Here is a 13,253-nt window from a genome sequence, read left to right as displayed (position 1 = left end):
CCAAGCATTTATTACAGGTGCCGGCAACTGACTGGGTGTGTTGGGATGGAATGATGCCCCCCTCCTCCAACACACCTAGTTTAAAGCATCCTTGACCGGCCTGGGAAGCCTCCTGCCAAAACCGCTCTTCCCCTTCGTTAAGACCAGCTACACCAACCCCCAGTAGACTTGGTCTACTAAATTTGAGTCTTATGTTCTAGACACCCAAACCCCTGACCATTCTAACCATTTACTAACCTGGCCAATCCTCCTAGCCTTTTTAAGGTCCTCCCCTGTATCCTGGAGAACTGATGAAAAGACAATCTGAGCTCCAGAGCCCCTAACCACTTCTCCCAGGGCTCTGTAGTCCTTCTTTATGTTCTCTCGGCTACTGCTATCTATATCACTAGCACCCACATGGGTCACTAGAAGTGGGTAACAGTCAGTGGGAGTTAGTAGAGCAGGCCTCTCTGCAACATCCCTGATCTGTGCCTCTGCTAGGTCAACACACCTCCCTTGAGACTGGATCAGGCTGATAGATGGGTGCTTCTGTTCCTTTCGAAGTACAGTCCCCTACTACTATGACCCGCCACTTTTTCCTGGCAGCAGCAGTAGTGATCTTGCAGCAACAGTAGTGATCCTCATGCTGGCATGGGCCAAACCATTTCAGCATTTATAAATTTCACCTTAATATCATATTTCAACCAGAAGTATCTACTGAAGTACAAAATAAATTTTAAACTTTAAGGGCTAAAATACTATCAATGCTTATTACAACTTTTATGTAAAGTTCACAAGAGTTTTAACATTTTTCAGTATTTGCAGTATACTACATGGAAGGCAACATTAAGGCATGCAGATAAAGAAAAAGCCTGAAATTACATTACATCCCAGGTTATAATACTCCTTCTTGTAATGAAGAAAACCTCATTGTTTAAACTGATCATTTGAAACAATCTCCACTATAACTTCAACACTTACTTGAAAATTTCATTAACAATTCTGAAAATGGCAGGATGGTTTGCTGCTTGTGGCTGTTGGTAAACAAATTAAAGAAATTTAGTCACTAGTAAGAAACAACTCAAACAACTACTACTGTATTATTTACATGTTATTATTTACACTGTATTATTTAACTCATGGATACTATTACAATGCAATTATTAAACTCTAATTCTCAGATCAACTCTTACTAAACCCTCAGATTTTCTCAGTATTAGGTTCTTCAAAATAACTATGTCATGGAAGGAGATCCACAGTGATAGCAGGTAGGTCAAACAGCTGGTAAATGCAAACACCTGGGATATCAAGCTCTTTAGGACAACAGTTGCTAACAATACTAAAGGTGACAGAACAGGTTGTTGCACGCAATTGCAAGAGGGAAGAGACAGGGAGCAGATTTACAAAAAGCTTTTCTTTTTCTTCGCAGACAATCTGTTTTGGATGTGCTTTGAGATTGTTGCTATATCTTCAAAATTAAATTCCAGAAAATAGTTTTTTTTTTAATGACCTTTGTCTTTAATACTACCAAACACATTTTGGTTGAAGACATTTTTTCAGTGTTATCTTCTGTGAATTTCAGAGTTGCTAGTGCAAGCTAAGTATCTCAGCACATCAAAATGTTTTGGTTTTTTTTCTAAACAACTGAGGCTTTTTATCACACTACCACACAAAAGACTGCTTTAAATTATTAGATTAAGCATGCACTAGTACACATACTACTTTCTAATCCCATGTTCCTAAATTCTAAAATGTATTAGGCTTCTATAGATTGCAAGAATAATAACTACTTACACATTCCGAAAGTAGATTTTTCCTAAGTTAAAAAACAATTCCACACTATGTGCTTCTCAAGTTAACACCTGAAGACTTGATAAAAATACAGTTCTTGAACAATCCAGAGTAAGGCACATTTAACAAAATGCATTCTATAAACTTCATCATGTGTGGAAGGAACAGCATTTATAAATGTAATTTATTTTAACAGCCTTATGTACCTGACACACTATTAAAAAAAAAAACCAAACTTTTATGAGCTTGTTTCAAGCTAAAAAGCACTAGTAGATACATTTTTTCTGCACACAGGCAGAATGATGAACTTACTCTATATGGTCCTGTATGATAATCAGAAAATAAAGAGACAATATTTAATACAAACTTGTCTAGAAAAACTCCTTGTTTCTCACAGTTGTCTTTGCTATACTGCAAACATTAGATGGCACCTCATTTTCATGTTTTACCACGATTCTTGTTTGTCACAAGGCTGCAGCTAAATTGTCCTGTTGAACGTGTGCCATCTAGTGCTCGAGAGCATTTACAGCCAGTTTTTTTAAGAGAACAGCATGCAGCTTTTTTTGCAAGGCTGGTCTCCAAACTTCCACTGCTAGGAGAAGGGGAACAAAACTGTCTGGATGAGACAAAAGAGAGACAAGTTCATCCTTTTTTCTTCTTTTTTTTTTTAAATTAAAAATTAATTTATTTTTTTAATTAAAAATTAATTTATTTTTTTAATTTAAAAACAAAAAAGGGGGAACTTGGGCTAGACAATCTCCAGAGGTATATTGAACCCCAGCCATTCCGCAGTTCTGAGACATCCCACCTACTTCTGTACACATACTTTTCTGATGAGGTACCAACACATGGTTTTTAAGATATACTGAACATAAACTAGACAGGGTCCATCCGCAGTCCCATACACACCAAGATCAAATCTTTTGAACAAGACCAAAATAAATGTACTGTATGCAACAATGAAAATCTCTCCACCCTTTCCTGCCAGACAGCAGGAAAGTCACTGCAGTACCCACTACAAGAAACCACAGTTAATAGCTCCTAGTATTTAATCTACACTGCTGAAATTACTATGAATTTCATCACTGGTATTCAAAAGGGAAAACAAAAACCAATCAACCAAACAAACCCACCCCCCCAAAAAACCCCACTGTTACCTAATTCCATGAGATTTTGATGAATGGACTGCATGGAATTAATTTGCAAGCACTAGAAGTAAGAATGCTATCATAGCGCAACAGTCTCCAAAGCACTCTGAAGATGTTCCTGTTGTGTAGTAGCAGGACTTGAGCATGCAGCACAATTCTGCTGCATTCAACTGCAGTTCTGGATTTTGGGTGGGACTATCAATTTCAGGAGGGATTCTCATAGCATTTTCAATTGCTGACATTACATCCTTATTTTTTTCAAAATAAAAGGCATTTTATATTTCAATAATCTTGTCTGTGACTATGCAATATTTTTCACAGGAAGCTCAGAAAACCAAACATCTTCTAGGAGCTTGTCACTTTTAAAACATGCACCATACATGCACTAAACATGCAAAACATGCACTAAGCCAAAAAGATTCAAACTACATGTGTGATATTATGATTATGTATTTCAAGAGTGTCTGCCCCTTGAGGGAAAAAGAAACCAAAAACAACACTGGGATTTCTGAAAGAAATAAAACAGCTGAAACCAGGGAAATATACTCCAACATAAACCATTACAAACACAAGTTCTATAGAACCTCACTACTCTTTATATTATCAGAAAGAAGAATCATAAACCAGTAATTTATAATACAAAGCCAGAACTGAATGAAGAAATAATAAAAATACAGTTGTATCTACAGGAACAAGTAAACGGCACAAAGAAGAACAGACTAATAATCATATACTGCATTTTGTTCACATCATAGAATGCTCTCTAAAACAACAACGAGTAAACATAAGATCCTGTGCTCAGGATCACACAACAACAGATTTAAGGTAGTACATCACAAACACCAGTTCTCTTGACTTCCAGACTCACATACACTTAATTCTTTTTCTCATACCAAGTGCCAAATGTATTTTCGTTTTGAAGCATGCACTTACTTTGAACAACAAACACCTCTTCCCTGAGATTTAAAAAGCTCCTGAATTCACCAACATGATGAACAAATTAGCTTGCACTGTTTCAAAAATTCTACCATAACACAATTTTGTTCCCACAGGTAATACTGTGGGAACTAATTGTAACCTAGCCCGAATGTGTTACAAGAAAAAAAGCTTCTTCTTTTCCCTCTCTGTTCTTCTTCCTTTATCCCTCATTAATGCCTGTCTCATCAGCACAGTTCCCAACGGAAGGTGAGCTTGGAACCAGCTATATTCAAAATTTGGGGATAAGGCACAAGAGGTCATTGCAAGGGCGTGGGAACCAGAGCAGTCTCCAATGTGGTATCCTGCCAGGCAACACAGGAGTCACCACATCACCACCCACTAAAACTGTATTTGCTCTATAATGCTGAAGAAAAATAACAGCAAGGGAGACCACACAGAGAGAGCTTTAACTGCAGAGTGTAACATGATTTCAGTGCTGGGCTGGACTTGGGAATGCTGGTAATGTGGAAAAACATTACACAGCAATAACGGTTTATAAGGAGAAGCTGGCCAATTTTAGTCCCTATCACCCTATTACATTTTTCTTGCACCATAACTTTGAAATAAATAAAACCACTTTGGAAAGCTATCTAAGAACTGAACACAAACTACAATTGATACTGATCCATTCACATCTCTTTTTACATACATGTGCTTTAGAAATGTGTTTAGATACATATGCATTTTTGGTAAAGCATATAATTAGAATACGTGTATTTATACAAATTTTAGTTGATAACACACACACGCACACATAGGAACCTTGAAGTTACTTTAGAAAAGAAGACATCCGCTCATCCACCAAATTCTAAGAAGCTAAAAAACTATTTGTGATGGCCATTTCACTTGTTTTTATTACTTCTGAGTAACTATAGAATTTCCAGTATTAATTCCAGTTTAGCTCCAAATCCACAAGCCTAACAGCATACCATATAAAACACAAGTTAGTGGACCATCACACTACAATTACTCTTGGATTTAAAACGTAAGAGTAGTGCATATCAAGTTTCTCGCACAATAGAAGTGTGGTGGTTTACAACAACCTGGGTACCATAGACCTCTATGAGGTTTACATACAGTTTGGTTACTGTATCGAGATATTTTATTTAGCTAAATTACTCTGCTAATGAAATTTTGAAAGAGCTTATTGTAATTTCATTCTTATTATATACTATAATCAAATCACTAACATATTTGTGCCTATTTGTGCTCTAGAGGTTTTCTTCCAAATAGAAAAAAAAAGTATAAATTAAATTTTGTTTTTTTATTACCATATCCATAAGGCAAACATAAGTCAAATCCTACAAATAATCCAACTGCCAAAAATGCACACCCACATTCCTAAATAAATATTCAAACATATTTCTAGCGGGCTAAATTAATCATACTCTTGGTTTCAAAGTGCTGTCTGACCTAATGTCACACAAGTATCCTTACAGTACCATGTACAAGCTGCACAACATATTAAATATTTGAGAAAACAATTTCTGGATCAAACCTTTTTCTTCTATACAGCCCCTCTGAAGCTTCTAATCCTTTTGTTTTTAATTGGTATGCCATCTCCCATGCATGCATCCTCACTCTTACCAATGCCTATCAACCAGCAATATCCATCTTTCAGCTGCTCTGTTCTTTATACTTCCATTCATTCCACTCCTTGTCCACAGGATGTCCTCTCTAAACCAGCATTCAAAGTTGCTGCACTGGTCTTTGCACTCTGTGGATATCTTATTTTGAAAGCAGACTTTGGAGCAGAGACAAGTAAGGACAACCTAAGTGTGGCAGCACAGTAATGTTCCATTCTTTTTGGGGATCAGGATGTGAATACAAGGCAAATGTGAACATTGTTAATAAACAATAAACCAATAATTAAAGCAAAGATTTTACTTCTTTTTATGTATAACCAAGATTTTTCTATTTTATTTCTATAGTTATGTGTGGTACCATATGCTGTATTCAACTCACAGCGTATCTGATACAGAAAAATGAGGCCTTGTATATAGCTCTATCTTCTAGAATACCTAAATCCCCAGATGACATACAAAGTGCTATTGATGACAAGCATTTATGAGATTTGCAAGTATAGTAATGGATTCCTAAAATGGAAATTTGCAGATTCCATTAAAAAATTAAGAATACTTAAAGGCATCATTCTTTTCCTATCTACAGTACATACTCTGCAAGCAGTTTCATAGGCTGAAGATAGATACTGCATGCCATTTTTTAGTTCTATTTTATGAAATACATAATTCAAGTGCATAGCACACATGCTATTTCACACTGTAATTAACAATTAAATTTTCTGTTGCAGTTAGCTCATTATTTTGGAAAAGGTATTGTGTCATGATTTCTCATAGGAAAGATATTTAGCACACTGCATAAACTTCATTCAAAACCAAATTACAGTTAGCAAACATTTTGTACTAAGAATTCTGATCATATTTGCAAACAAAAACAAATAACTAAGTAGTCTATAATAATATACAAGGAATTTCAATTGTTTAAATTGCTAAACTGCCATAGGCATGAAGATTGAAGAAACAACAGTTTTAAATCCTCCCTGGCCAAAGTTTAGCATTTTTTAAGACAGAGGCAGGTGCTGAGTACCTACCCCCACCAGTCAGATTCTTTTCTCTTCATCCATTCTTCATCACTGCATGAAATACTTTTTCTCTTCCACCAGTTCAGTGTAAAACTAAATATTCAGTGACATTTTTAAGACTCCAGATTTGCCTTTGCATTAGCAAGCTGTATGCCAAATGACAGGTATTTCCCTCAAATATGCTGACAAATTTGAAACTCTCTGTCACTTCTGAAGCATGACAGAGCAGTATCAAATATACTACATGTTGCACATACCAGTAACGAGTCCTTTATGACACAAGCCACTTCCTCCAGTGAATTCAACTGTATGGAAACCAGCTGGTCTAAAAGATATAATGTGGCTTTTTCAAGGCTTGGTAAGTGACGAAGCCACAGGCTGAAGACAGCAGTTTCAGGGAGGGAGATCTTCTTCCTGGTTTAGAGAGAAAAATACCATTTTCTCTGAGAAACTGAAAGGAAGATAAAAATCTATGGTTTTGTTGGTTTTTTTTTCAAAGCACATTGGAGAAAAAGAAGACACAAAGATCAACTTGCAGCAAGAGAGAGAAAATCCTGTTTATAGTACTCTGTTCAGTATATAATGGCAAAGAATGACAAGGGACCACCAACATCTGCAAATGAAACCTTACCACATGTCTTTAAAACAAAAAAAAATTATGATGGATGCCAGCAAATGGAAACAAGAGGTTTAAGTCTGAAGTTCCCTTCCTCTCTAGAGAAAGGTCCTGCTCCACACCTGTGCTCTTCCAAACCCAGACCGCTTCCCGTAGACCAGTCTGCTCAGAAAGTGCCAGCCCCTGACAGATAAGCAGGAAGACCCTGGATAGTATGATTGCTGTCCAAACCAAAGCATTATCTGTCCTTGCAGACAAAAAAGTAAAAAAAAAAATGAGGTAGAGGTAGCTAAGTTTTCAGCCTGCCAACACTGCCCAGAGCCATTTAGAAGATAAATGGTTAAGAAGGTAGTTGTTGCTTCACCTGAAGCCTTCAGTTATAGCTCAGCTGAAGTACAGTGTTGTATCACTAGGAAATAAAAGGCAGAATTTATTTTGAGTCAACACAACACTTGTGTGGATCAGCACAACTCAAAATACACTAAAGTAATCACCCAACAAGAAAAGATATCACAGAAAAAAACATCCTGGAAAATTTTTTGTAACTATCACAATAGTTGCAAATTAAAATGTTAAAAACAAACAAACAAAACAATAAACAACAAGAAATATGTGCCTTGGTCTTAAATCAAGTTAAGACTGAAAAAAATTAAAATTAGGCTAGAGAGAACATGCAAACTAAAGCTTCTGATAAGAAAGATTTAACACCATTTTGGGATCCATTTTCAAGGTATGTATTTTGCCACACATTCATTTAAATATCAGCCCTCACAGCCTTCTGTGACTGCCCTTGCAGATGGTCCCACTGGAACAATGCTCAGTTCTGTGGAGCACTGCAAGTCCCAGTATCTAATATCCCTAGTTCCTAGAGCAGAATTCACCCATGTTCAGAAGGAAAACAAGTGCTCAGAACACAATGACAGAGGTAGGTAACACAGAATTCAGCCGTTAAAGTAGAGAAAGAAAAAAAACAAACAATAACCAAGCACATTCACAATAAGATCACATAAGCTTCAGAGACGGTTCAGGAGTATAGAACGCAAAGCATGTGTAAGCCTATACTGGCTCTCACAGAAACCATACATTTCTGTCAAGGGCCCTAAAAGAATCACTTAGTCAAGAGCCATGTGAACTGAATAATTTGGGCTCACTGTGATAAACAAGTAGCCCTGAAGTTAAAGAAAGGGACAATCATTTCAGTCAGTAGAACATTTTATGACCACCTAAAGGATTCAGACTCTCATCATGAAGTGGCAAAAGTATGTCATGATGGACTGCCCATCGGCTTACTGACATCTGTATAGATCACCTGTGCTGAACCTATAAACTTGCTCTGAAAGTTTTCCAAACTGTGTTACTGCTTGTGCAACCCGTCCAATCTGAAGGCAATACGTCCAGTCTGAAGCCATAAAAGGTGGAAAAGTGAAAGATAGCTCTCTCTTTTTTGGGACATGTTTTTCACTACCCACCTTCACATTCCTTTTCTACATATATTCCTCAACTTCTAGTAACTTGTACAAATTAATAATTGTGCTTTTCCACTAATTATTGAATTTTGCTGGATTCCTTAGTGGAGCAATATAACAACTTCCATTGGAACGTCTCAGAAATTACAATGTTGAGTACAGAGAAAGCAATTAAAACTTCTGTTAAAACGGAGACAAATGGATAATTGAAGTGTTCACACAGGACCTTCTCTAATATTAAAAAAATAAATAAATCTGTATAATACAGGCCCTCAGCTATAATTTGAATAAACCAGCTCTCAACCAGGAGCAGGCTGTGCTTTCGCTGTCTTTCCTTCCCTGGCATAGATAATTTGCTGATGCAGCTTCACTCAGCTGGCTGTCATCAACAGACTGTTTTATCAAAACTGTAGGTTTAGTGAGAGTAAAATAAGCAAAGCTGTATTTCAAAAATTGCTCCCTCAGACTCATCAAAAACTATCTGCTGAAAACCAGGAAAATTTAAAATCTTGAAAACAAATTTCACAGAAAAAAAAAACAGAAATATAGAAGCACTCAAACATAAGGATGTATCCTGTGCCCAGAAAAATAAAGGTGGCTCTCAAAATACCAAGTTAGGAATTTTGATAGACTTATGTGAAAGGTAAATCACACTTTAATGAAAAGCGATCAGGTCTTTTATAAAATTCTTAAAATTAACTGAAGACTTTAACCTCCATTTTACAGAAAAGGTGGGATGAAGTTCCAGTCAATATTTGAAGCTGTTATTCCACAATTTTCACATCAGCAACATAAAATTCTGCTTTGGCCAACAACCTGAGCTCTGCTATTTGACTGTGGAAGATTTACAGTGCATCCAGCATACTAACACAGAGAAAAGACATTTAATTGAATTAATAATGTTTAGGAAAAGAGCATAAAAAGTAAAGTAAACAGACCATGCTACTTACTTTAAAAAGGCCTCATTCACAGCCTCCAGAAACTCTGAACTGAGAATTTCTTTTGATGCACCTCCATGGTAAAGAAGGAGAGTTTCCAGCAGTGGAGTTAGATCAGGCAAAGTAATAAGAGGGAGGCAGAAAAGGGACACAGCATTCACACGACTGGCTGAAACTCTGAGGGAAAAAATAAATAGAGTTCATATTTCAGAAAAGTCAGAACTTCAATTTCTAAAATAATAAGGTAAAAGAAGATTAAATTATTTACAGAAGGTTAAATATAAGAGATGAGTATCTTAATTGCAGAAAAAATACTTATTTGAATGACTGTTGACGTGTCATTACATACCGCCTGAAAAAATCTCAAGAGATCAGATAAAATTTTAGTGCTCAAGGCAAACCAAATGAGGACTATCACCCCAATTCTGAAGTGCAGCCAGTTGCATTCACTCAGTAATAACACCCTTCCTAGGAGGGAATACTTGTCTTTTTCAGGATCAGCAAAGCACAGACTAAGACTATAGATTCACAGCTCCCATGCTGGTTTGCTAGACACTCACAAAAGACCACCTAGCTGCTTTTAAGGCCTCCTTTTGTTCCCTTCACCTTTATCCTCTCAACAGAGACAACTTCTATGAACCAAACAGTATGACTACTGCTGTCTTCAAGTGCTCAGTTAAAAAGTTTTTGTCTTACAGGTCTACAGTTGAAGGAATTTAAGACTTTTGGATCTTCACATACGAACCACTCACTTGACCTCAACAGTAAAACTACATGCTTGGAAATGATTAAAGACAGTGGAACCTGGAACATAAACAAAACATGGAAACTTTGGAACATAAAAAGGAAAATAGCACACAATGCAAGAGGTAACATTTGCAAAGGAAATTACAGTTTCCCAGAGCATATGTGTTTTCCAGCACATGAAACTGCAGGTTTTGCTAAATGTAGTTTTGAGGCAGAAATTACACTACAGGCTGCTGTGAATAAGAGCTAACTGTATGGCTCTACATGTATTAAACCTACTCCCAAATAGATGTTGCCTAATGATCACTGGCATATGCTGACAGGTGTGCTGTGACTTGTGGACGTGGGGTACCATTGTGGTTTCCACAGTGAGAGAAATAAAACATGACACATTTTCAAATTTCTGAGTAAGCACATAACCAAATATGTATTTAAAGTTTCTTACACTAAAGCACCTTGAGATGCAGTTTTATTATCAGGAGTGTTTCGGTACAAAAAGTGCAGTAGTTTGTTTTTTTCCCCAGGATATACACATAAAGTTCACAGACCTGAGACTTTAAATCAGTCCCCCTTTATAACATTCTATTTCTATTTCCTTATCCAGGTTTAGCAAACTTAAGAAGCTTCCCTTACTCAGAAGAAAAAGCCTGCAAAGGCAATTTCCTTCTTCTACATAATCTTCAAAATATGTTCTTGAAGAATACTGCACAGTGCATTCCACTGCGTGCAATCAATTTGCACAGACATTGCCACCTGTGTTGCTGTTAGCACCACTGAATGGAGAAAGGAAACAATGGTTAACTGCAAACTACCTTTGTCTCTGCAACTTGAATAAACAGCCATTTCATAATTCTTATGCTCAAAAATTAACCTAAGTTCAAAGTTTCCCTTTTCTCATTGTAGAAATCAATTTTTTCTCTTCGTAACAGTCTCATTAGCTTTCAGCTCAGTCTGCTTCATCCTACTTTATGATGAGAAACTTAACATGATCCGGCTTCAGTGTGCGCTTGCAGCCCAGAAAGCCAACCGTATCCTGGGCTGCATCAAAAGGAGCATGACCAGCAGGTCGAAGGAGGTGATCCTGCCCCTCTACTCTGCTCTTGGGAGACCTCACCTGGAGTATTGTGTGCAGTTCTGACGTCCTCAACATAAAAAGGACATGGAACTGTTGGAACAAGTCCAGAGAAGGGCCACGAGGATGATCAGGGGACTGGAGCACCTCCCGTATGAAGAGAGGCTGAGGAAGTTGGGGCTGTTCAACCTGCAGAAGAGAAGGCTGAGTGGAGACCTCATAGCAGCCTTCCAGTATCTGAAGGGAGCCTATAAGGATGCCAGAGAGGGACTCTTCATCAGGGATTGTAGCAATAGTACAAGTGGGAATGGGTTCAAACTAGAACAGGGAAGATTCAGGTTAGATACAAGGAAGAAGTTCTTTACTGTTAGGGTGGCGAGGCACTGGAATGGGTTGCCCAAATAAGTGGTAAATGCTCTGTCCCGGGCAGTGTTCAAGGCCAGGCTGGACAGGGCAACCTGATCTAGTGAAAGATGTTGCTGCCTGCAGCAGAGGAGTTAGGCTGGATGATCTTTGAAGGTCCCTTCTAAACCAAACCATTCTAAGTTTCGCAGATCATTCTATAAACTCTCATGTGAAGCACATCTTAACAAGCTTGTCGACACCTGAAATTATCTACATGTATATCAAAATATTTCCACCCAAAGGCTAAGTTGCTCAAGACTGGGCCTCACTGAACCATAATGATCCAAGCTATCAAAATGGTGTTTAGATAACACCTACCTCCCCTGAATGTTAAGTCCATTGAACTGATTTCCTCTGAGTTCTGTTACTAATGAAAAGACCATCTGTTAAATAAAATAAAATAAATTACACATACTTCAAATAAGCAGACATTAGTTCCATGGTTCTCTGTGTGACTGACATACTATAGAGGTTAATAACTTGTTCTATTCACTTAGCTTGATTTTTAGTTGTTTTTTTATTATTGATGCCAAATAAAGCTGTCCAGATCCCTGAATAAACTATGCTGCAAAACGTTTCTTAGCACACATTATATACCTTCCACATCTGAAAAGTGAGAAGCTATTTGCTTTAGGTCTGCTTCCCCAAGAGTTAAGGCAAAATTTCAGAGAAGCATTACTAATAATTTGTATATGTTTTATGTAATTTAAGTCAACATATTATGAAATATTATCCCCATTATTTTTACATATTAGACGTAAAAGACACTTCTCCCAAGATGTAGGGCTCATATACCATTTTAAATGCAGTTTACACAGTCAAAAAAAGCATTCAAAAAGTTATATTCTCATACTCAAAATAATATATATAATTTAAACTTCGCAGGGAAAAACATTGATAGGGCAGATTTTTTTATTTTTTTTTATAACACAACAGCAACAGGAATTTTGTTTTTATGAACCCCTATTACAGCATAATCTAATAAAATTTTTCTCGTTTGTCCAGAGATCTCCCACTTCATTTTTTCCCTTAAAAGGCTGCAAAAGTAACTGAGGTAAGAAAAGATAAACAAAATTCAGACCATGTTCCTTATCACAATGACAGCTCCATGTATGTGCTTATAAAACGGTGATTTATTATTAACAAAATCTCAATTGCACAAAATACTTACATTTTTAACTAAGTGACAATAATAATCTGCTGACGTGTAGCCAAGAGTTGATATGAATGTACTGGTTTCAGCTTCATTACTTTCCCACTTAGAAGAAGAAAGGAGATGGCACAGCAAACTCTGTGAGAAAAAAACAGAAGTGCAATGGAAAAAGTATTAGGCTACAACACTCCGTGTAAAAAGAACTCGCTGCTGTGGACTGTATCAGACTGCTATTTGGGGTAAGATCATTTGGTCAGTTGTGGCCATTTTACACAAAAGAGCAAGCAGCTCCCACCAACCATAAGGAAAATGCTGCAAGCTGCTATGCTATAGTCAAACATGGGTTCACACACCACAT

The 13,253-nt window shown here is 37.0% G+C and overlaps 1 protein-coding gene across 1 annotated transcript in view; it reads right to left on the bottom strand.

Annotated features, from left to right (window-relative positions):
• Positions 1-13,033, bottom strand: part of LOC130604453 (Fanconi anemia group C protein-like) — a gene marked incomplete at its 5' end in the record, with an annotated part of 33,736 nt that extends 20,703 nt beyond the window's left edge. The window contains 5 exons of the mRNA XM_057418968.1: positions 961-1,013; positions 6,756-6,912; positions 9,531-9,695; positions 12,061-12,125; positions 12,914-13,033. Of these exons, the coding sequence (XP_057274951.1) occupies positions 961-1,013; positions 6,756-6,912; positions 9,531-9,695; positions 12,061-12,125; positions 12,914-13,033 (560 nt within the window). The remainder of the gene's footprint in view (positions 1-960; positions 1,014-6,755; positions 6,913-9,530; positions 9,696-12,060; positions 12,126-12,913) is intronic.
• Between the last annotated feature and the right edge of the window lie 220 nt (positions 13,034-13,253).

Source organism: Pezoporus wallicus, unplaced genomic scaffold (assembly GCF_028554395.1).
Source record: "Pezoporus wallicus isolate ANWC-B61680 ecotype Strahan unplaced genomic scaffold, APGP_CSIRO_Pwel_v1 contig_371, whole genome shotgun sequence".
Lineage (NCBI taxonomy): Eukaryota > Metazoa > Chordata > Aves > Psittaciformes > Psittacidae > Pezoporus > Pezoporus wallicus.
Note: the sequence above shows the minus strand (reverse complement) of the source record. Positions and strands in the feature narration are given on the sequence as shown.